The sequence below is a fragment of the Nicotiana sylvestris genome, chromosome 3, assembly GCF_000393655.2.
Source record: "Nicotiana sylvestris chromosome 3, ASM39365v2, whole genome shotgun sequence".
Taxonomy (NCBI): Eukaryota; Viridiplantae; Streptophyta; class Magnoliopsida; order Solanales; family Solanaceae; genus Nicotiana; species Nicotiana sylvestris.
In genome coordinates, this window is record NC_091059.1 from 113,071,638 (window position 1) to 113,096,077 (window position 24,440).

The 24,440-nt window shown below is 37.5% G+C and overlaps 2 protein-coding genes across 2 annotated transcripts; one reads left to right on the plus strand and one right to left on the minus strand.

Moving 5' to 3' along the window:
• Positions 1–5,202: 5,202 nt before the first annotated feature.
• On the plus strand, positions 5,203–6,635 carry LOC104240608 (transcription factor MYB14-like). Its single transcript, XM_009795474.2, has 3 exons — positions 5,203–5,373; positions 5,547–5,676; positions 5,790–6,635. The coding sequence occupies exons 1-3, from the start codon at positions 5,226–5,228 to the stop codon at positions 6,316–6,318; spliced, it is 807 nt and encodes a 268-aa protein (XP_009793776.1). The 5' UTR covers positions 5,203–5,225; the 3' UTR covers positions 6,319–6,635.
• Positions 6,636–13,802: 7,167 nt separating this feature from the next.
• LOC138887851 (uncharacterized) lies at positions 13,803–14,981 on the minus strand. Its single transcript, XM_070169642.1, has 2 exons — positions 14,578–14,981; positions 13,803–14,472 (listed from the first exon to the last, which is right to left on the minus strand). The coding sequence occupies exons 1-2, from the start codon at positions 14,979–14,981 to the stop codon at positions 13,803–13,805; spliced, it is 1,074 nt and encodes a 357-aa protein (XP_070025743.1).
• Between the last annotated feature and the right edge of the window lie 9,459 nt (positions 14,982–24,440).

A 24,440-nucleotide genomic window follows, 5' to 3' on the forward strand; every position in this document is an offset into this window, starting at 1 on the left:
TGCACAAAATTCTTGTAAGTCCGGTCTAGTTGTAGTAACAACAACAACAAATATATATATATATATATATATATATATATTCGACTAGATCTTACTATAACACATGTAACTGTTATTTTTGTAGATTATATACAAGTATGACCAGGTCTTGGTCAAATATTGACCAATTTCCGATCGAAATTAGTCGAAATTTTTATTTTTTTGCCGTGGGACCACTATTTGCTTTGTCAGAAATATTTTCGTTGACTTTTGCGACCATATTACTTAACTAGATGATGCCTAATATGTGTATAAGCCTAAACCATAAAGGATCACTGTTGACAATACTTCTTTTAGTGCCTAATAAAATTATGTACACCGAGATGATAAGCTTAAGCAAACTGTAAGTAAGAAAGTTTACCATACGAATTGAAAAATAGCTTCAACAAACTGTCTTTGCTTTTCTGTTTCACGCAAGAAGATTTCAACACCAAAAATATACTTTATGAATCCTTGTTCTATCCTTCACGTGTCAATTCCAGTGAATATCCCCATCTTTTAAACTTCAGTGTGTCAATTTTTGATGTATTTGGGACCTTTGTTTATAGTTCTGGTTTCGGGATAAGCTCTTTGTGCGGCAGACGTTTCTCTCATGTATTTGGTTTTTTTTTTCTTTTTTCTTTTTTCCTTCTTATTAGATTAGTTACATTGGGCTTTTAGCCCAAATATCTTTTTTATTTGTATGCTAATGACTAATATAGCCAAATGTAAATACGGAGTGTTACAACAAATCATCTGAGATAAAAGAAAAATCTTGTTTGCCATGTACTCTTTGATCTCAAGATTATCTATTAAACTAGTAAATTTGACCGCGCGAAAAAGAATTTCAATAAACTCATTGTTTAATACATGTGTATAACGTAAATAATCTAATACTAAAATTATTAAACTCTAATAAATATAGACTTCTCTGAATAATGAATGATATATAATTATTTTGGTATAAGTGTTTCCTCTCTGTATACAAATGTTGTATGGATGAGAAAAGTAATTTTAGGAATACACATGCCTCTTCTCACTTTTTATAATTCTCAAAGTTTCATCCCTAAGAAATATCCAACAGTGTAACGTAAAATCAGGCCATACTATTTGTGATATGAATAATCTCAACGCTAGGAAAATGTTTCTTTTCTTGGCATAAGGAAAGGAACACTACACGGTAGAAATGTGAACCGCATGCAAATCACGCAATGTGCAAATAACAGGTATTCAGATTGAGTTAAATTTTTAAATTTTTTTTTTAATTAATACAAGCTACAAGATAGTGCATAATCACCAATATCTCTTGTAAGTTCCACTCAAATTCATAAGCAAAGCCATTTAATTTCACATCTTTGAGTAGAAGAAATCAAAATGTTGTTGTTAATTCAACATTTAATTAAAATATATTGTCAATACTCTGCAAGAAGTTGAAGAAGTTCGCAAAACACGAGTTTGTTTCTTCAACTTACTGAAAGAAATCTTTTCTCTTCATTTTCAAGCAAGGTTTAGCCATTCAACAAATGAAGAATTGCATGTTTCTTCAGCCTGTTGTAACTTGGTACAATCCTTGTCTCGTGAATATGTACAGTAGAGGAACGCAAAGATGAGAGTAACATAAACAGCAAAAATACTTTGCAACAATTATCCAAAAAATAAAAAAGCCATCAAAAGTTCAAATTATAGCTAAAATATTTGCTCATCAATAGATAATCTACTAAAGTAAATTTACCAACCATAATTTTTTGTATAATACTTACATAAAGAAATAATCAGCTAAAGAATTTTGAATGAAAAGTGAATTCTTTATTTTTATAATTTTCAACTATAATATGAATTTATAAAACTTCAGAAGCCTATTGCACCACTATGTATTGTAAGCAACTGGAAGAATGGACACAATTATTTTATTTGTGGGTCTAATCCCTGCCAAGCTAAGGTTTTTCGACATATATCTGAAAATATTGGACTATATACATGTCAACATGCTTTCATTGGGTACAAGAAGCAAAGAAGAATCCCAGTAATTACTTATCTACCAATCTACAATTGCATCATCTTTTATTTTTTATTTTTAAGGTTTTTCCACCGCAAAAAAATTCAAAAGAAATTATGGAATTACTTACGTCAAAAGGATAAGTTAATTACTTGCGATTTTCCTTCAAATCTTACGTGGAGAGGATCTACAGGCACAAAATGTATACAAACAATTTGTATATCATATAAACATTTAATTATGTAGTTACTTTCCTATGTTATAAACAACTAAATCTACATCTTAAGTAAATCAAAAGAAATGAAGGTAAACACCTTTATTAATCAAATCGTCTAAATGAAGTACTCACCAATTCTTTTATTCTTATAAGATATGGCCAGTAACGAAATCTTCATATATGTAGATAATTAGTACCTCTCAAACTAATTTCAAATAATAATATCCCATCACAACTTAAAGCCTTACCATCTCAATAGCCTACTATGTCGATCTGGTGTTATAAGCCAAAAAAAAAAAAAAAAGATCTGCTGCACGAGATGGGAAAAAAGAAAGAGGCAAAAAAGTTGTTGAGATGAAAACTGCTAGAATTAATAGTTATAGAAGAAAACTTATACTTATATATATATATATATATATATATATATATATATATATATATATATATTAATGATAATTACAATTTGAACTGTATCTTGGTTAAGATCCTTTCCTACTACCTTCTTATCGAAAACGTCACTGCAACATGTTATGTGTTGCATATTGCTCTTGCATCGCTAATATGAATTCATGATAGAAGGCTTTTACCAGAGCAAATTCCACAATAGAATCACTTGGTTTCACATACAAGGCAAGTTGTGACCGCATTGGAGTGTCTAATGCAACAAAAAAAAATAGTTATTTGCAGGAAAGCAATGACTCATCCTCCAAAATTCAGCAATTCAAATATTAATAAGGATTGTATTTGAGTGTGGATGATAAATGTAGTGTCGGTTACAAAAGGCATTTAAGGTGATTACCGTTTTAATTTCCATACAATTAATTGATGATTTTTCAGTTATTAGATTAGATTAATTACTAAACGAATTCATTACTTCAAATGGCTGGGAAAAATAGAAAAAACCCCCAAAAAGGAGAAAATAGATAAATAAGCTCCTTGGCTTTAGAGAGTGCCACATCACCTTTTTCATTCCCAACATTATATTTATATATAGATTGCAAGCAATTGTTTAGGAATATGATTCTCAATTCTCCGAGGGAACGGAAGTAGATTGGTTGAAGCTTCTTGGTGAACTATTTGCAATACAAAATTTATTGACTCTTCACATTGCTATTAATTCCATGAACCAAATAACCGTTGTTGGCCAAGTAGACCATCATAAATGATGGAATTGAACAATAGGTTCTATATTTGCATTAAAATTCACATTTTTAGCAATATTATCATGATTACTCTAAGCTTAGATACATTATTTCGGGAAAACCAAAAGCCTTGGTAAACCTGGCCATTTTAATGTCCCACATTAATCTGTTTTTAATTTAACTTTTCACTTTTTGTTGTTTTTATTGGAATGTAATTTTACATCTTTGTACAAATAAGTTACTTGAATAATGTTTGATTGAAGGGTAAAATTGTCATTCAATTTTTTATGGATAAATTTATAAATTAACTTCACCTAAAAGTTTTCACACTTATAATATAGTATGATAATTTTCGACCGATTTCGATCGATTTTTTTTTACGACCGACTTCGGTAGTTACGCTTTGGACGGGTTTTCTAGTAGTGATGGTCCAATCATTTTCTTTAACCCTCTAATGGATTTTTTCATGAATTTACTAATACTTGCAATTTGGTCAAATCCCAAATTAAGAGGAGACAAGTGACTAAGGTTGTGTTCAATATAGCTCGTGCTATATGATCTTAAAAAATGAAAAAGACCGTGTTGTTTGCGGTCCCTTTATAATTAACAATGATTGCGAGTGATTGCAGCACCACGATATTCTATTTTAAGAATATTAGCTGGACCTCAGAACTCAGAATAATACATTCCTTGTTTAGTTCTTTTTAGGTTTTTCTTTATTAATTTGTTGACTTTCAATTCTTTGGTTACTACTCCATATTTTTTCGAGGCATAAGTAAGAAACCTGACATTAGCTCTTGTCACTCTCAAACTCTGCATTTTCCTCGTTTGGAGTTGGATCCTTCCTTTTCTTTAACTTTTTATTTTTATTTTTTTTTATTTGACAAGCTTCTTACTGGTTGTTTCTACGTGCCAACAGAAATTTAGAATATCTAATGCAAGAGGATAAATTAAAAAACAGAAGCAAAAGGATTAGATCATTTAGATATAAGAATTTCTTATAAGTTTTCTACAAAACCGTGTGAATTTTTAACTTCCACGCATAAAATAATATAACCTGAGCACCATGGACTTCTTTAATTAACTAGTTTAGACTAAATCTAGCCCAGCATTTAAGTTTGACCACACACCCATATATGGACTTATTATTGAACTAACCACTGCTAGTTGTATCTTGTGAATTTTGGAAATACACTTCATTATTTTCCTTTTCATTTAATTTTTGTGACATAACTAAGAAAATAAATAGCAGTATCCAGTATCCTCAAATATATTTTAATTAGTTTTAGGAGAAAAAATTAATTATTGCTTTCACTTCCATGGTAGCTAATTTCCAACAATTGATCATTCAGAAGTCATTTAAGTCCATTATACTTAATCAGTGAGAATTTATACTGCTTTTGATTTAAGAATGTGACCAAATAAAATCGTAGTCACTTAAGGTGATCAGAAGCTAGCCGCCCATAACGAGTGGGGAGTATTCTTTTGACAAGTGATGTGGGAAAGCAAGAATTCATTTTCCTGTTCCCACTCTATAACTCCCTCCCTCATCTTAACAGCTCTTCCCTACTGCCAATCTTTAGAAAAATTCAACTCCAGCTCCATCAAAGAATTAATACTTATAAAATTAAACCTAAAAAGGAATAAGACGAAAAGCACTAGGGGACAAATTACTAAACCAATGTAGTGAAGACTGCAGCGAGTCCCTATAGCTATAGCTTTCTTGGAAAGAAGGCTTTTATTAAAGAATTTCATATATACAGTTGGTGGGAAATATATAAACTCAGGCTTACAAAGCAAAAACCATACAAATAGTAAAGAAGCAGGCGATCACTTGAACTTCTCAACAATCATGTCAAGTGTACCACAACAGCAGCAGGAGAGTACAAACATGGAGGAGATAAAGAAGGGAGCATGGTCTCCTGAGGAAGACCAAAAACTGAAATCTTATATCATGAGATATGGCATTTGGAATTGGAGCCATATGCCCAAATTTGCAGGTTTGATTCACTCCAAGTAATTTCCAATATGTTCTGATAATCCATTTTTTGATTTCTACGTACGCATGCACTAATTAATTAATCTACTTGTAACCGTTAATTCATTGTGTAATTTCATTAATATGTTGTACTTAGTTAATTAGTCTCGTGAACTTGGTTATACATAATTGCAGGACTTTCAAGAACGGGGAAAAGTTGTAGACTTAGATGGATGAATTATCTCCGCCCTGATGTTAAGAGAGGACCCTTTAGCATTGAAGAAAGAGGAACAGTCATCAAAACCTATCAGGAACTTGGGAATAGGTGAGACCAAGTTCTAATTTTGAGTTCTTTTTTTGTTTGTTGAAAGATTTGAAATTTTAATTAACGGAAAAGAATACTATGTAATAGAAGTACTCCTTGTGTATTATCTCTAGATGGTCAGAAATTGCTGCAAGATTGCCAGGAAGAGCTGATAACGAAGTTAAGAACTTCTTCCACACACACTTAAAGAAGCATTTGGGAGTGAAAAATGATGCCCCGTTGAAGAGTACTAGGGCAAAAAGCAATAAAAGGGTAGTGAAGAAAACCAAAGGAAATGAGAGGACAAATGGCGACAAACGATCACCTGAAGTTTCTTCATCAGACAGCAGCAGTATTATTACATTTGAAGAAAATCAAATGATGGACGTTTCTGTGAATTTATCTCAAATATACTACAACATTGTCGATCAACCAAATATTGACATGGAAATTAGGCCGGTTATATTGGAGAGCAACCCAGATGATGGTACTTATAATTCCAACTGCCAACAACTTCATGATCAGTTTGAGTACTCTCATAGCATTTCCGAATGTTGTTCCAGCTTTGACTCAATCGACCAGTTCGATATGAGTTCATTCTGGTTTGATGAACTTTGGGATGCCGAAACATATGAGTTTTTGAGAGATGTTATAACTTATTAGCACCCATATATGTCTCGCGTCTAGCACTTTTTTGCCTTTTTTTAAACAGAGCCAACAAGAAAAATGGGGATTAGACAAACTTCTAAGTCCTACTACTTGCTCTATAAATATGAAGTATAGTTGGTTAGCTAGTCGTAGTAAAAGTTAAAAGAATGTTTCAAATCCTTCCTGTTGCTTCAATATATGGTTATAGCATATTTCTGATACTCCTCCAATAGACGTAGTAAGTTAGTAACTATCTTTATTTTCTGTTAGTTCCGTCCTTGGGTGGTGGCTCCAGCCTCCAGCTGAGCTTTCAAGAATGGGAAATGTTAGTTTATATGAGTCCACCAAGAGTATCTAGTTCTCTATGAGTTTCCAGTGAGAATACTAATGAAGCAATAAGTAAATGAGATACGAGATTTTTACGTGGAAAAATCCCACTCAAGGGGACAAAAACCACGACCTACACTTGTATGCTTTCAACTTCACTAACTTGTAAACACTCTATTACAAGCCACTTTGTAATGACTCTATTACAAAGACTTCAACTCAACTAACTTGTGATACACTTATCACAAGTCACTTTGTCACTCACTAGCTACAAAGACTTTAACTTATGACTAACTCTAGTCACAACACAAACTCAGAAAGTTTATGGTTTTACAAGGGGGTTCCTAAGAAACGCTTATAGCTAAGCAATTTTGGAATTACAATAAGAACAATCACAAAGTTACAACTCAACTAAGGACAACAAAATACTAGATTTAGGAACTGGTCCGTAGTAGCGTTTAACTTTGTTCTTCAAGCTCTTGAGAATTGAGTTCAGTGTTTGCAGAAGGCTTGAATGCTTGAAGTGATTCTCAAGTGTTCAAGTGATGTTTTGTTATAATGCTCTTGTTAATACACCCTTGATGACATCACTTGAATGATGTAAGCACTTGGTAGGTCAAAGGCAAGTGACTGCAAAAGTGCTGCACTTTGTGCACTGTTTCTGTGGCAATCACTTTCCAGCTGTGCACAGTTGACTTTCGTACTGCTGTCAGGGAAACACAAGGGATCAGGTCCTTGTCTTGTTTCTCCATTTTCTACACTAGTAGTAGTTCACATTAGCTGGAGTCCAGGTTGGAATCCGTTCATTTGTAATGTGTACCAAGGGTGGCAGGTTCCCTATCTGGTTCTTGATAGTATGTTTGTTAGATCATCAAAACATAAGGCAAATACATTGAAAACCCATCAATTTATCCTTTTTTGATGATGACAAACTTAGACATTGATAACATGTATTTAGAGCAGAGATAACCGGATGAAGTAACAGGAACTTCAGAAGTTCCCCCTGACTTTATGCTTCCCCCTTAATCAGTTCCCTGTTTCAATTATACTTTCCTCTTTTGGCATCATTAGAAATACACAAGCAGGCAAACAACATAAAGAAGTCTAGCCTGGCTAACTCATGCCACATATGTGCACACAACATGATAGAGAAGAGAAACAGAGAATACAAGCAATGAAATAATAAAAGAGGATAGATTTTATATATAAAACATATGCCTTTGCTTAAAAAGCAAAGGCAAAATTGGACTGTTGAAAACGGGAGCAGTACTGATACATCCCAACCACATCAAAACAAAAGAAACAAAAAATATTTGCCAAGTCATAAAAAAACAATCCAGAAACTGGCCATTGAAGGGATACTTAGGGGGCACTAGGAGTAGAGGGCTTGGAAGCTGCAGCAAAAGTTTGGAGAACTAGGTCTATTCGAGCATTGACTAACTTTTGCTCATTGAACAGTTTTGCTTTCAGGTTCTCCACTTGTGCCCTGAGATAAGTATTCTCTTTTGTCAAACGAGCCACTTCCTTATTTGACTCCGGATCCCCTTGGGCCTGCTGACCTTCCAGGATAGCATTCCTAGCCTTCAACCTTCGAATCTCCTCAGTTGTACTATTTTGAGCATTAATGAGCTGTGAGATGGTTGATGTACTGCCTAACCCCCCCATTCTTCTCTATGCACTCACATTCTTCCAACGTTGTTTGGGAGAAGGTCTGCTTCTTGGTTCCTACCTTGCCTTTCCCCAGCGGCACCTTGAAAAACTTAAACACTTGCGTAAGCAGAAACCCATGAAGAACATGATTACTATCCTTGAAGGTTGCTACTTTTTGCATGTGTTCGATCATGATAGCAGGCAGGTTGATAGGGTTAAAGCCATCTAGTTTCTCCATTAGAAACAGGTCAAACTTAGAGGTCATGGACCTCCTCTCAGCATGAGGCAACAAAACTTTGTTCACCAACTCGAAGAGCAACTGATAAACAAGGAGTAATGCTTCTTGTGAATTTGGTCCTCCTTTTGGTTCGCCTTATCCTTTACCACAGCATTCCAAAAATTATACTGACACGCATCTTTCACACTAGACATACCATCCGTAGGAACCTTTAGAATATCCACAAGCAGACTCACGTCAAACACAATGTCCACATCGTTCACCAAGGCACAGATATGGTTGGTATCAACGGGAAAGAGGATGGCATAAAAGCTTTGAACCTCATCCTCATACACTTTGGGTGCATCCATTTAGAACAGATGCCCTCATCGTTGAAACTCAACCATTGCAAGAACTTGACGCATACTAGCCATATCAGAAATTGCTGGGTCAAAAGTGCGACCTAGTAGGACCTTTTGGTGCCTTATTCGTTCTGAAGCAGAACTAGTTTCACTTCTCAGCTTTTTCACAGAACTAGGTTCCTTAACGGTTTCAGACTTTCGTTTGCCAGACCTCACACCACTTGATTTTACCTTTCCCTTAGACTTGACTAAGACATCATCATCAGAAACGGAGAGCTCACTCACAACAATCTTGAACTTTGAATTGGGGGTTGTAACATTCTCTATGGAAGCAGATTCCTTCATTTTCTGGGACCTTCTCAATAGGGAACTAGGTTCCTCAGTTGTTTCCTCCTCAACCTCCACCACTGGAACAACCTTATCACACACTATAATATTGTCTTTCACCAGTCTCCTTCTTTTCGTCTTACTGCTTTTTCTGCTCTTTTGAAGGGTAGAGTCATAGGCTACCTTTTCTTGCAACCTGGTAGTAGGTCGCTTAGTAAAAGACTCAGGAGTGGACACTACCTTTCGCTTGACTATGAAAGCATCAAGAGCAATGTTGTCTAGATCCTCCTCATCACTAGACCTCATCTTAAGGACTTGAATGTCCAAGGGCATAGCAGCAAATGCAGGAGCAGAACTGGCTTGGGAGTGAGAACTCTGACCTGTCTCTTACGAAGAGGGGTTAGATTTCTTACGAGAGGGCCTAGTAGTTTCTGCTAGTGTAGAGCCCTCAACAGCCACCATGGCTCATTTTTCCTCTATACCCTGTATCTCGTTCCTCTAAGAATTATCTCATGTAAGACACCATCAGTAGATACCACAAGATGGTCGCGACATTTTCTTCCTCAATAGGCTCCATGGCCAACACAAAATCTGAAGAAATAATGGCGGAAACCTCTACGACCTCAGGACTTTTATCATGTTCTCCACTTTTTCCTTGATCAATGGGAAACTCAGAAGATAGAGAAGAAGGGTGAACAATTTTTGGGTTTTCTGGGATAGTCAACTTAGAACTGGAGGGAGACGGGGAATCTGGGTTAGGAGTGATTTCAGAGATATGAACATGAGTGGTTACAGAAGACTCATTGGGGACGAATGACTCAATGGGTTTTTTAGTATTAGGGACGACTGAGGCATGGATTTTTGAGTTTGTGTCAGCCATCGAAGAGATAGAGAGAAAGTTCTTTGGAGAAGTTCTAATGGAGGACTGTGGTTTGTGAAGAAAGGAGAAGGGTTTTAATGAGAGTGGATAATTATGAAGAGAAAGATAGGAACTTGTTCTGAAACGACGGTTGTGCTTGGAGAAATGCACTATTCAGAGGGAGATGGAACGATTTGAAGTGAAGGGACGTGACAACAGGGTTTGAAAAGGTGGATGACATTGTAGTTGATATTTGTACGTTTTCAAGATGTGTATTAAAGAATGCACAGAACTACTATCCTTTAGTACATGAACCAGGTTCTTGACCTTTTACTGAAAATATCAATCCTCTTTTATCATCCATGCAATGCATCTACAGCTTCTATACTCATCATGCGTATTTACCTGCAACGATATTGAAGTGAGTTAGACTTGGCCAGAAAATACTTTAGCTAGTTTTACCTGAAGGATTTTCATAGCCAATTGATGAGGAATTAGGTTCTCAATTGGGCTTCAATAGCCCCAGCTTCACCCTGTTTCTTTCAAAATGTTCCCTACTCAATGCTTTGGTGAAGATATCGGCAATTTGGTCTTCTATGTTGTAGAACTTCATACAGATCAGCCCTTTCTCTACATTGTCCCTCAGAAAATGATGTCTCACATCAATGTGCTTGGTTCTTTTGTGTTGAACTGAATTCTTGGCCATGTTGAGTGCACTGGTGTTATCACATAGAAGAGGCACACACTCAGTAAACACCCCAAAATCCTCCAGTTGTTGCTTAATCCATAGAAGTTGAGCAAACCAGGATGTTGTAGCTACATATTCTGTGTCAGCTGTTGAAAGAGCCACTGAGTTTTTCTTCCTTGTGCCCCAAGATATGAGACATGATCCTAAAAAATGAGCCGTTCCAGAAGTACTTTTCCTGTCCACAAGATAACCTGCATAGTCAGTATCAGCATACCCAATGAGATTAAAACTGTCACCTGAGGGCTAATACAGGATCAGGTCCTGTGTACCCTTAAGGTATCTCAAAATTCTTTTGGAAACCTTCAAATAAGATTCCTTGGGATTTGATTGAAACCTTGCACAAAACCCCACACTAAAGACAATATCGGGTCTGCTGGCAGTGAGATAGAGAAGAGACCCAATAATGCCTCTATACATAGTTTGATTCATAAGAGATCTAGTTTCATCCATGTTCAGTCGAGTAACCGTTGCAATGGGAGTGTCTATCACTTTTGATGCTTCCATATCAAACCTCTTCAAGAGCTCCTTGATGTATTTCTGCTGATAAATAAATGTACCCTTTGTGGGCTACTTCACTTGAAGACCTAAGAAGAAATTCAGCTCCCCCATCATGCTCATTTCAAACTCACTTCCCATGAGTTTTGCAAATTTTTCACACAGAGAAGAGGCAGCATTTTCTCCACTCGGCTCTTTCACTTGGCTCATCATATCTGCCTTTCTATTTGTCATGTCAATGACTGCACCAGGAACCAGTAAGGGCTCTCCATCTTGATCATCTTTAGCATTTTTCTCACAGGAAGGATAGGACTCATCAAAGATAACATAAACATTTTTCTCAACACATTGAGTCTGCTTGTTGTATATCTTGTAAGCTTTGCTTTGAGAAGAATAACCCAGAAATATTCCTTCATCACTCTTGGCATCAAATTTACCAAGCTGATCCTTTCCATTGTTGTGAACATAGCATTTGCATCCAAATGTTCTTAGGTGAGTCAGCTTGGGTTTCCTTCCATTCAACAACTCATAGGGGGTTTTGTTCAGGAGAGATCTGATCATGCACCTGTTCACCAAGTAGCAGGCAGTGTTGACAGCTTCAGCCTAGATGTTCTTTGCAATCCCACTGTCGATCAGCATTGTTCTCGCCATTTCTTCAAGAGTTTTATTCTTCCTTTACACTACTCTATTTTGTTGGGAAGTTCTTGGAGCTGAGAAGTTGTGAGTAATGCTATTTCATTGCAGAACTCATCAAATTTGGCATTGTCAAATTCTATTCCATGATCTGATCTAATACATGCGACTCTAGACTCCATCTTCACCTGGATTTTCTTCATAAAAGCCACAAACATCTCAAAGGATTCATATTTAGTTCAAAGAAACAGAGTCCATGTGAATTTGGAGTAGTCATCCACTATCACAAATATTTATCTTTTTCCTCCCCTGCTTTTCACTCTCATAGGGCCACATAAATCTATATGCAGAAGATCGAGTGGCTTTAAGGTGCTTACATCCTTTTTAGACTTAAAATAGGACTTCACATGCTCTCCTCTAGCACAAGCATCACATACTTTCTGTACTTTGAACTTTGACATGGGCAAACCATGGACCAGGTCCTTCTGAGTTAATTTGTTCAGAAGATTGAAGCTTGCGTGCCCCAGTCTTCTGTGCCAAAGTTCAGCATCATCATTAATAGCTTTCAGACAACTCAGATCACCACGTTGTATGGACTCGAAATCAGCAACATAGATGTTCTTGTCTCTTGGCCATAAGTACCACTTCACCAGTTATCAGATTAGTAATTGTACATGTCTTGGACAAGAACTCCACCTTGTTTCCTGTATCACAAATCTGAGAGACACTTAAGAGACTCGACTTAAGACCATTGACATAGTACACATTCTCAATAGAGTGAGTGAGTGATTTCCTGACTTTTCCAACTCCAAGAATGTACCCCTTTTTTCCATTGCCAAAGGATACACTCCCTCCTTACAGGGCTTTTAGTGAAAGAAAGTCCATGGTATTCCAGTCATGTGCTTTGAATATACACTATCCATAAACCATTTTTGATTGCTTCCTTTCATTGTTTCCTGCACAAGGAGATCAAGAGTTAGTTTTAGGAACCCAAGCAAGTTTGGGTCCCTTGTAGTAGGCAAGAGGATGAATAAGAACTCTCTTAGTCCATACAAGTAATATGCGCTTTTTGTGGGTGGAACCTGGTCCCTTTTTAGTAGTTACATTTTCAGCAAACACTTTGTTTTTCTAAAAGGACTGGACCTTGGCTTGGCAATTTTCCTTGAAATGCCCATTGTTGCCACAGTGGGTACACAACCAGTTATTTGGTACAGTAACGTACTTGCTATGGGGGTTGTAAGGAGTTTTTTCCCTTTGGAACCCTATTCCCTGCCTATTTCCACCATTATTAACGTACATGACAGTGATAGCTTCTGAGGACCAGGTCCACTTTAGGGACTTTTCAAGATCATTTTTTATTTTTTCCAGTTCAGTCTGGAGATGTTTGTTTTTCTCAGATTCAACACACAGACTAGTTCTCACAGCCTTCAACTCGTTTTCAAGCCTAATGTGTTCCTCACTTACTACCTCTTTTTCTTTTCCAGAATTTTCAGGTTTTGACTTAGTCCCTAGTCCCTCTATTGTTTCCCTTAGGTCTGCAATCACTACCAAGAGATCATCTCTTTCTTCCTCAATCTCAATCACTCTTTTCATCAAGGCTTCTCTTTCTTTTCTGAAGTTTTCAATAGTTTCCTTATGGTCAACAACTACAACCACTATGTCATCTCTTTCATGTTCTATGTTAGCAATTTTTTTGGTTAAGACAAATTTTTCTTTTGCCAGCTCACAAATGGTTTCCTTCAGATCAACAACACATACTACTATATCATCTCTAGTTTGTTCAGCTTCTCCTAGCTCTAAGGTCAAGGTATCCTTATCCTCCATGAGACTATGATTGGCATCAATCAATACACTAGCTAAAGACATGAGTTTTTTAAGAGATTAGGATTTCAGATTTCTCTGAACATCCCTAAAATTTACCTCACTGTTGTCAACGTCTGATTGGGCCATCAAAGTAAATATTGAATCATATTCATTTTCCTCACTTTCAACTGCCATCATAGAGCTGTCACCTGCATCAGTTTCATCTTCAGACTCACTAGAGGAGTCTCCCCATGCTGCAAGAGCCTGTTTCACCACATTGTCAACAGATCTCTTCCTCTTGAAGTCCTTGTCAGGAACCGATTTCCTCTTAGCTGCTTTCTCAAGGTTGTACTCGGAGTACTCTTGCTTCAGGAGATGACAGTCTTTGATGAAGTGCCCAGGCTTTCTGCACTTATGGTAGAGATCATAGTTCTTTGGTTTGCTAGAGCTTCCCCTTTTCAGTATTCCTCCATTTCTCCTGACCATTTTCTGAAATCTTTTGGTTAAGTAAGCCATGTCACTATCTTCCTCACTCGAGTCACTGCTATCAACTTTGAGTACCAGGTTATTTTTTTTCTTTGGTTCTCTTCTTTCACTGTCTATCTTCCTCTTCATCTTGTAGGCCTTCAGATTTCCAACCAGCTCGTCTATGGTCAGCTTCTGCAGGTCCTTTGCTTCAGTAATAGCATTCACCTTGCTTTCCCAAGAACTGGGCAGGATACTGAAAATTTTCCTCACTAGCTTGTTCCTAGGAATTGTTTCACCAAGTGAGTGTAACTCATTTATGATGGAAGTGAATCTTGTGTGCATATCTTGAATAGATTCATCGTCCTTCATTCTAAAGAGTTCATACTCGGTAGTGAGCATATCAATCTTAGATTGCTTTACTTGAGTGATTCCCCCATGTGTTGTTTGTAGAGCTTCCCATATCTCATTTGCAGTTTCACAAGCAGAAATTCTATTGTATTCATCAGGTCCTATTCTGCATACCAAAATCTTTTTGGCACGAAAATTTTTCTCCACAGCTTTCCTGTCTGCGTCGGTGTATTCTTTTCTGGTTTTTGGCATTGGTAATGGAAGTTCTGCAAGTACCTTTGTTGTGATGTAAGAACCATCACATATGACATACCACAACTCAGAATCCTCAGCCATGATAAAATCATGCATTCTTGTCTTCCACCACCCATAGTATTGCTCATTAAACCTGGGTAGTATGTACGTAGATTGACCTTCTTCGAAATTTGGTGGAGTAGCCATACAGATCCTTCCTAGGTGTTAGCCTGATAGGAGGAATCCGCTCTAATACCAATTGTTAGTTTATATGAGTTCACCAAACTAAAGAGTACCTGGTCCTCTATGAGTTTCCACTGAGAATACTAATGAAGCAGTAAGTAAATGAGACACGAGATTTTTATGTGGAAAAATCCCACTCAAGGGGACAAAAATAATGACCTACACTTGTAGGCTTTCAACTTCACTAACTTGTAAACACTCTATTATAAGCCATTTTTTCATGACTCTATTACAAAGACTTCAACTCAACTAACTTGTGATACACTTATCACAAGCCACTTTGTCACTCACTAGTTACAAAGACTTTAACTTATGACTAACTGTAGTCACAACACAAACTCAGAAAGTTTATGGTTTTACAAGGGGGTTCCTAAGCAACACTTCTAGCTAAGCAATTTAGGAATTACAATAAGAATAATCACAAAGTTACAACTCGACTAAGGACAATAAAATACTGGATGTAGGAACTAGTTTGTAGTAGCATTTAACTTTGTTCTTCAAGCTCTTGAGAATTGAGTTCAGTGTTTGCAGAAGGCTTGAATGCTTGAAGTGATTCTCAAGTGTTCAAGTGATGTTTTGTTGTAATGCTCTTGTTAATACACCCTTGATGACATCACTTGAATGATGTAAGCACTTGGTAGGTCAATGGCAAGTGACTGCAAAAGTGCTGCACTTTGTGCACTGTTTTTGTGGCAGTCACTTTCCAGCTATGCACAGTTGACTTTCGTACTGCTGTTAAGGAAACACAAGGGATCAGGTCCTTGTCTTGTTTCTCCATTTTCTACACTAGCAGCAGTTCACATTAGCTGGAGTCCAGGCTGGAATCCGTTCATTTATAATGTGTACCAAGTGTGGCAGGTTCCCTATCTGGTTCTTGACAGTAAGTTTGTTAGATCATCAAAATATAAGGCAAAGACATTGAAAACCCATCAGGAAAAAATAATAGAAAGCTAAAGGAAAAAGAAACTAAAATCCAACAGTCTATTGGTTCCAGACAGCGCCGGCTAGAGGGTAAAGCTAATGAAGCAATGGCTTTAAGCCCCCAAATATTTTGGGCCCCATTTCTTATATTAATAAAAGGATAATTATATGGTAGTTTTTTTCCAAAACATATTGAATATTCATGATAAAAGAGTATAAGTTTTTTGTAAAAATAAAATAAAATAGTGGCATATTTAGCCAATGTGATTATGGAGACTAATAGTTAATTTGCATTCTAATATTAATATTCTTTTTTTTTCTTTCTCATAATAAAACTTGTATTTTGTATTCTCTTTTTTTCTTCTTACTAAAATGTTTAATCTAAAAAAATTAGAGATCAAAGACATAAAAATTTGTTTGTACCGGATGTTTATAACAAGTCAATGAACGTAAGACATATGTTGACACTTGATAGTTGTTTAGTTAGGTGTAAACTTTCGGTTGCGGATGAGTTTTTAACAACGAGAGACATTGAATACATAGTTTTTTCCCATTCTTTCAAGCATTGCAGCAATAATCGATTTTTATTCTGATAATTAAGTTATCGACTTCTAGAATCAGGTTCTATTATTCTAACTATCTATTATTTTTTAAAATTTAAAATATTTATTTTTATACTTTTATGTCATAGGAATATATTTTCTTTTATTATTTATCAAAATTCACATATATCAACTATAAAGTATGAATCAAGCTAACACTATATGAATTTTTTTAAGTGTAAGCCCCCTTAAAAAATTTGGCTTTAGGCCTCCAATGTTTTTGAGCCGCCCTTGGTTCCAGAGTTGGTCGCGTGGCACAATAACCTGCCAGGACTACCTCAAATTGTACTTAACAAAGGGTAGAAGTTCCTTCAGTTTAGTTTCTTGCTTGTATCCAAACTGACTATGCCATAAGCCATAAATAAAATGGGTATAAATATATTAAATACGAAAATTAAGGTTATTCCGCAATTTTTGTTCCCAAATAATGTTTACGAAATTGAGAGAAAGCATAAGGAAGAGGTTAATCCAAAAACACAATATTGTCCCCAAAAGCTATCACAATATTGTCCCCAACTAAGCAATGTGAATCGCAAGTTTTCCAATAGCTATGAATGTTCAACACCTTATTTGCCTCTCGACAAGTAGAAGTGGGCCATCTATTTAGGATTTTTATTAAGGGGAACAAAATATAAAGAAATAAATTTATAAAGAAGTCAAAGAAAATTAATATATAATATATATATGTATTACATAGAGAAAAAAATATCTAGCTACACAATATAATTTGATGGTAAAGGAATATCCGACACCCCTCGAATGCATGTGACTCTGCCACTAGCAGTTAGCTTATAGCATCAAGTAGGAATTTGCAATCATTCAATATATGTGAATACAATGTGAGAGGTATTGGGATAAGATCTTTCAATACATGAGAATCTATTTCCACAATTGATAAAAATAGATTATGTGTAAATGACAATTCTTATCCATGGAATAAAGCAATGAGTTCTGCACGCAAGATTGATGAAGATATCGCTGGAAAATCGAGCAATCCAGGATCCCATGTCTATCCGTGCTTACCCCTCCCGCTCCATCTTTCTTGGTAGTTTGTCACTTTTGCATGCTTGGCTATTTATATATAGCGCTAAAAAAAAAAAAATCTATCACTATATACTTATTTTACATTCTATCTTGTATATTGATGCGGATCTAAAATTTAAACTTTAAGGTATTAGAATTTCATTGATCATTTGAGTTATTGGTTTCAATAGAATATTTATATACATTTCTTAACCGACGTATACAAGATCTTTGTCAAGTTATTACTAGGTTCAACAGAATTCGCAGCTTTTATGAATGTACATCTTTTCTTACCTACTGTAGATAATAAATTTATGTCGAAAAAATAAAATCAAAATCAAAATTATTGTAACAATCGTAGTATTTGATTTTAAATAATATGAGTGTACAATCTCTAAGAATCCTCTGATTCTTCTTTCCGATAGTAAATAAATTCAAGGACCCTTGAGCTTGATCTTGAATCTATATTTGTTGCCACGAACGATGGTCTTGTTCTTGAGCTTGAGCTTGATAGCTTGAGCTTGACCTTGATTTGTTCTTCGTTTTTGAGCTTGAACTTGATTGCTTGATCTTGGACTTGATTGCTTGGAGCTTGAAACTTGTGGAGGAATTTGCAACGTTTGATCCACGAGCTCTTTCTTGCTTCTTGTTATAACTTCTGGTGTCTTTTCTGGGTTATGAAGACCCATACTTATAGTTGTGGGAGGGAAGGGTTATGATAAGAACAAATTCTTTTCGACCAATCAAATTGAAGTGTGAAAATGCCATATTTTATTGGCCAGAATGTCACTTGCACACGTGGCACGGTTTCATTGGACCTTTAATTTGACTTGGCATGCCTTGTAATTTTGACACGTGGCACAATCCTATTGACTCTTCTGTTTGACTTGGCGTGCCACGTCATTTGACACGTCGCACCAAATTGGGCCTCTAGGAAGATGACATCTTGGGCTCAATAAAGTGGGCTTATCACTTGTAGCCTGATAATCTGGGCTAGCCCAATAAATTTAAATTTATTTATCTAACCCATATATATTAGACTTATATAATTAATTCAATTATATTAGCCTATAATATTTAGTTGGACTAATATATTTAAAATATAGTCCATATTATTTTGGCGATTTAAATTCGATAAAATTTAAATGCTCGCACCTACATAAACACATACAGATCGTGCTTAAGCTAATGAAAATATTACTCTTACTTATGGCCTGTTTGCCTAAGTTTTTCCAATCCTGGAAGCATTTTTTTTCAAAATTTTTTTTTTTCAAAGTTGAAGTGTTTGGCCAAACTTTTGAAAGAAAAGAAAAAGTGTTTTTGAGGAGAAGCATAAGCAGTTTTGAAGAAGCAGAAAAAATAATTTTTCTCCAAAGTCATTTTTTTGAAAAACACTTTTGAGAAAAATGCATTTAGAAGCAGATTTTAAAAGTTTGGCCAAATATTAATTGATGGTCAAAAATAGTTTTCAAAATAATTAGCCACATACAAACTGCTTCTCACCAAAAGTACTTTATAAAAAAAAATACTTTAAAAAGAAATATTTCTCAAAATAAATTAGTTTTTGCAACTTAGTCAAACAGTCTATCAATATCGTCAACCAAATAGAATATTTATTACACGTGAACTGTTCAAGCCATTCCTATCAAACGTTGAATAATTTTATGGGAAATTCTATCATGCAATTATTTTTCTAATCCATCAAACAAATGTCATGACCCAGATTTTTTACCCTCGGAAGTCGTGATGGAGCCTACTTGTAGAAGCTAGGCAAGCCATGAAATTTAGATTATTCTTTACTCCTTTGTTTTAATCCTTTTAACAACTTGCATTACCAGGTGATAAACATATAAATAATAGCGGAATATGAGATTAAGCGGAAGACTTAAACAAAATAAGCCAGAATAATACGGAATTCAACATATGCCTCTACCTAGAAACTGGTGTCACAACATTTACGGACTATATATGATTACTACATACAAATGTTTGAAAGAAGGAATGATGTATGTCTCGGATACAATGATAACAGAACAAAATAACTGATAGAAGAGACGCCGGGCCTGCGAACGCCTGCAGGACTACCTCGGAATCTCGGTGGACTGAAGGCTAGCTCCCAAGCTACTGCTGCTGACCCAATGCTGCTCCGGTATCTGCACATAAGTGCAGAGTGTAGCATCAGCACAACCGACCCCATATGCTGGTAAGTGCCTGGCCTAACCCCGACGAGGTAGTGACGAGGCTAGGACCAGACTCCAGATAAACCTGTGCAGTTATATGATATACAGCGGAAAGTAAAGCAGGAATAAACAAGTAAGGATGAGAGGGGGAAACATACTTCGGGGAATAGCAGGTAAAATAAAATATCAAGAGAACTATAAAGGAATCAAAATCCAACCACTAACAAGAATAAGGAAAACAAAGGCAGATTTCACTTTCTTTTCACGTCTTGTTGCAGGCGTGCAACCCGATCTCATGTCCTATATCTTGTGGCAGGAGTGCCACCCACTCCCATTTCATTTATCTCGTGGTAGGCGTACCACCCGCTCCCATTTTATTATATCTTGTGGTAGGCGTACCACCCGCTCCATTTCATTATATCTTGTGGTAAGCGTACCACCCGCTCCCATTTCATTATATCTTGTGGTAGGCGTACCACTCGCTCCCATTTACAAGCCAACAATAATCACAAGGCATCTCGACAAGGGTACAAGAGCAATATAACAACTTCCCGGCAAGGGAACAATGATATTTCAACAACATCCCGACAATGGAACAATAATATCAAACAAACATCCCGGCAAGGGAACAATACTATCAAAACAAACATCCTGGTGAGGGATCATTAATATCAAACAGACATTCCGGCAAGGGAACAATGGTGATAATAACATATGAAGCGCAATAAATCACAATGGAGTCATAACAATTATAATACAAGGCTCTTGGGCATGCTTGACACCAACGTATAGATACTCGTCACCATGCCTATACGTCGTACTCCACAATTAACATGTAGCAAATAAGATACAACTCCTAATCCCTCAAGCTAAGGTTAGACCAAACACTTACCTCGATGCCTCGAACACAACTCAAGTTTCAATTATAGCTTTACCCCTTGATTCCTCCGCCAATTCACTCGTATCTAGCCACAAGTTACTTAATTACATCAATAAACGCTAAATGAATCAATTTGAATGCATGAAAATGAGTTTTCCAAAGTTTTACCCAAAAAGTTAAAATTGCCCCCGGACCCACATGTTCAAAACCTGAGGTTCGAACCAAAACCCGATTACACATTCCCCCACGAGCTCAAATATGTAATTTGTTTTGAAATCAGACCTCAAATCGAGGTCCAAATCCCCAATTTTTGAAAAACCTAGGTTCTACCAAAAACACCCAATTTTCCCCATGAAAATCATTGATTTGAAGTTGAAATCATGTTAAAAGATGTTAATGATTGAAGAAAACTAGTTAAAAAATGACTTACAATTGATTAGGAGTAGAAAGGTTGTTTGGAAAATCGCCTCTTATATTTTTGGGGTTTTTGGAAAATGCAAAATAACTGAAAATCTCGTCTATTTATACCCCTCTCAGACCCCTTGTGCGGACCGGACAAAATGGGTTGCGGCCGCACAGGCCTTCCTGAGGGTATTGCGGTCCAGTACCCTGTGCGGACCGCACGAAATGGACTGCTGCTGCACAGGCCTCCACCACGCACCCCACGAAACCGACCGCGGACCGCACTGGCCCCCTTCAGCAGTCGCACACGTTTTTGCGCGGACCGCACTGGCAGGTTCAGAGACCTGCAACTTCTGGTTTTAAGTCTAAAACATCCCGAACCTACCCAAAATTCACCCGAGCCCTCGGAACTCCAAACCAAGTGCACACAAAACCTCAAAAATATCCTACGGACTTATTCGTGTAATCAAATCACCAAAATAACATCATGAACATCAAATTAAACCTCAAGATCAATGAAATTTCTCAAAACTTCTTTAAACATCAATTTTGCAATTTAAGGCCGAATCACGTCAAATGACATCTGTTTTTCACCAAATTCCACAGAAACGTCTTAAATCATATATAAGACATGTACCGGGCACCGGAACCAAAAATACGGGCCCGATACCATCATGTTCTAAGCAAATTTCATTTCAAATTTCTTTAAACAATTTCAAAAATTTATTTCTCGGGCTTGGGACCTCGAAATTCGATTTCGGGCATACGCTCAAGTCCCATATTTTTCTACGGACCCTTCGGGACCGTCAAATCACAGGTCTGAGTTTTTTTTACCCAAAACGTTGACTGAAGTCAAATTTATTCATTTTACAAGTCAAAAATTATCTTTTTTCACAGATTTTCACATTTAAGCTTTCCGGCTATGCGCCCGGATTGCGCATGCAAATCGAGGTGGTGCTAAGGGAGGTTTTTAAGGCCTCAGAACGTAGAATTTTATTGCAACACAAGTGATGACCTTTTTGGTCATCACATTCTCCACCTCTAAAACAACCGTTCGTCCTCGAACGGACAGAAGAAGGAAGTACCTGAGTCGAGGAAAATATGGGGATAACGGCTTCGCATATCGAACTCGGACTCCTAGGTTGATGCCTCAAGAGGCTGACCTCTCCACTGAATACGAACAGAAAGAAAACTCTTCGTTCTCAACTGACGAACCTGCCGGTCTAGAATAGCCACCGGCTCTTCCTCATAAGATAAATCCTTGTCCAACTGGACAGTGCTGAAATCTAACACGTGGGATGGATCGTCGTGATACTTCCGAAGGATGGACACATGAGACACTGGATGCACGGCTAATAAGCTCGGCGACAAAGCAAGTCTATAAGCCACCTCTCCCACTCGATCAAGAATCTCAAACGGGCCAATGAACCTAGGGATAAGCTTGCCCTTCTTCCCAAATCGCATCACGCCCTTCATAGACGACACTCGGAGCAATACCCGCTCACCGACCATAAAAGTCACATCTCGAACCTTGCGGTCTACACAACTCTTTTGCTTGGACTGAGCTGTACGAAGCCTATCCTTAATAATCCTGACCTTGTCCAAGGCCTCCTGAACCAGATCCGTACCCAACAACTGAGCCTCTCCCGGCTGAAACCATCCAATCGGAGATTGACACTGCCTATCATATTAAACCTCATGAGGAGCCATCTGGATACTCGACTGATAGCTGTTGTTGTAGGCAAACTCTGCTAAAGGCAAGAACTGATCCCACGATCCTCCAAAGTCAATGACACAAGCTCGGAGCATATCCTCCAAAATCTGAATAGTCCGCTAGGACTGCCCATCCGTCTGAGGATGAAATGCTGTGCTCAACTCAACCCGCGTGACCAACTCTCGCTGAACTGCTCTCCATAAACGCAAGGTAAACTGCGTACCTCGGTCCGAAATGATAGACACAGGCACACCATGAAGTCGAACAATCTCCCGGATATAGATCTCAGATAGCCTCTCGGATGAATAGGAGACTGCCACAGGAATGAAATGCGCTGACTTGGTCAGCCTATCAACAATGACCCATACCGCGGTTACTACCTCCGAGTCTGCGGGAGTCCAACAATGAAATCCATAGTAATCCGCTCCCACTTCCACTCGGGAAGCTCAATCCTCTGAAACAATCCACCAGGCCTCTAATGTTCATACTTAACCTGCTAACAATTCATACACCGAGCCACATATGCAACGATATCCTTTTTCATTCTATGCCACCAATAATGCTGCCGCAAATCCTGATACATCTTCGCGGTGCCCGAATGAATAGAGTACCGGGAGCTATGGGCCTCCTCTAAAATCAACTCTCAGAGCCCATCTACATTAGGCATACAAACTCGACCCTGCAATCTCAGAACTCCATCATCACCTAAGGTAACCTGCTTGGCACCTCCGTGTTGCACCGTGTCTCTAAGGACACACAAATGGGTATCATCGTATTGCCGATCACAGATACGCTCCAATAAAGAAGAACGAGCAACCGTGCAAGCTAACACACGACTGGGCTCAGAAACATCCAACCTCACGAACTGATTGGCCAAAGCTTGAGCATCCAATGTAAGCAGTCTCTCAACGACCGGAATATAAGCAAGACTGCCCATGCTGGTTGACTTCCTACTTAAGGCATCGGCTATCACATTGGCATTTCCCGGGTGATATAAGATAGTGATATCATAATCCTTCAATAACTCCAACCACCTCCTCTGCCTCAAATTCAACTCATTTTGGTTGAACAACTGAAGACTCTTGCGATATGTGAACACCTCACATGCCACGCCATACAAATAATGCCTCCAAATCTTCAATGCGTGAACAATGGCTGCCAACTCCAAATCATGAACCAGATAGTAGCCCTGAACCTGTGGGCAAAACCAACACCGGTGCCGTAGTCAAAGCTGTCTTGAGCTTCTGAAAGCTCGCCTCACACTCGTCCAACCATCTGAACTGGGAACCCTTCTGGGTCAACCTGGTCATCGGGGTTGTGATAGATGAAAACCCTTCCACGAACCAACGATAGTAGCCTGCCAATCCCAAGAAACTCCGAATCTCTATAGCTGATGCTAGTCTAGGCCAGTTCTTGACTGCCTCAATCTTCTTCGGATCAACCTGAATACCCTCTACTGATACAACATGACTCAAAAATGCAACTGAATTCAACCAGAACTCACACTTTGAGAACTTAGCATATAACTGACTATCCCTCAAGGTCTGAAGAACCACTCTAAGATGTTGCTTGTGCTCCTCCCGGCTGCGGGAATATATCAAAATATCATCAATGAAGACTATCACGAATGAATCCAAATAAGGCCTGAACACTCTGTTCATCAAATCCATAAAGGCTGCTAAGAACTTATAATGCCCGTAC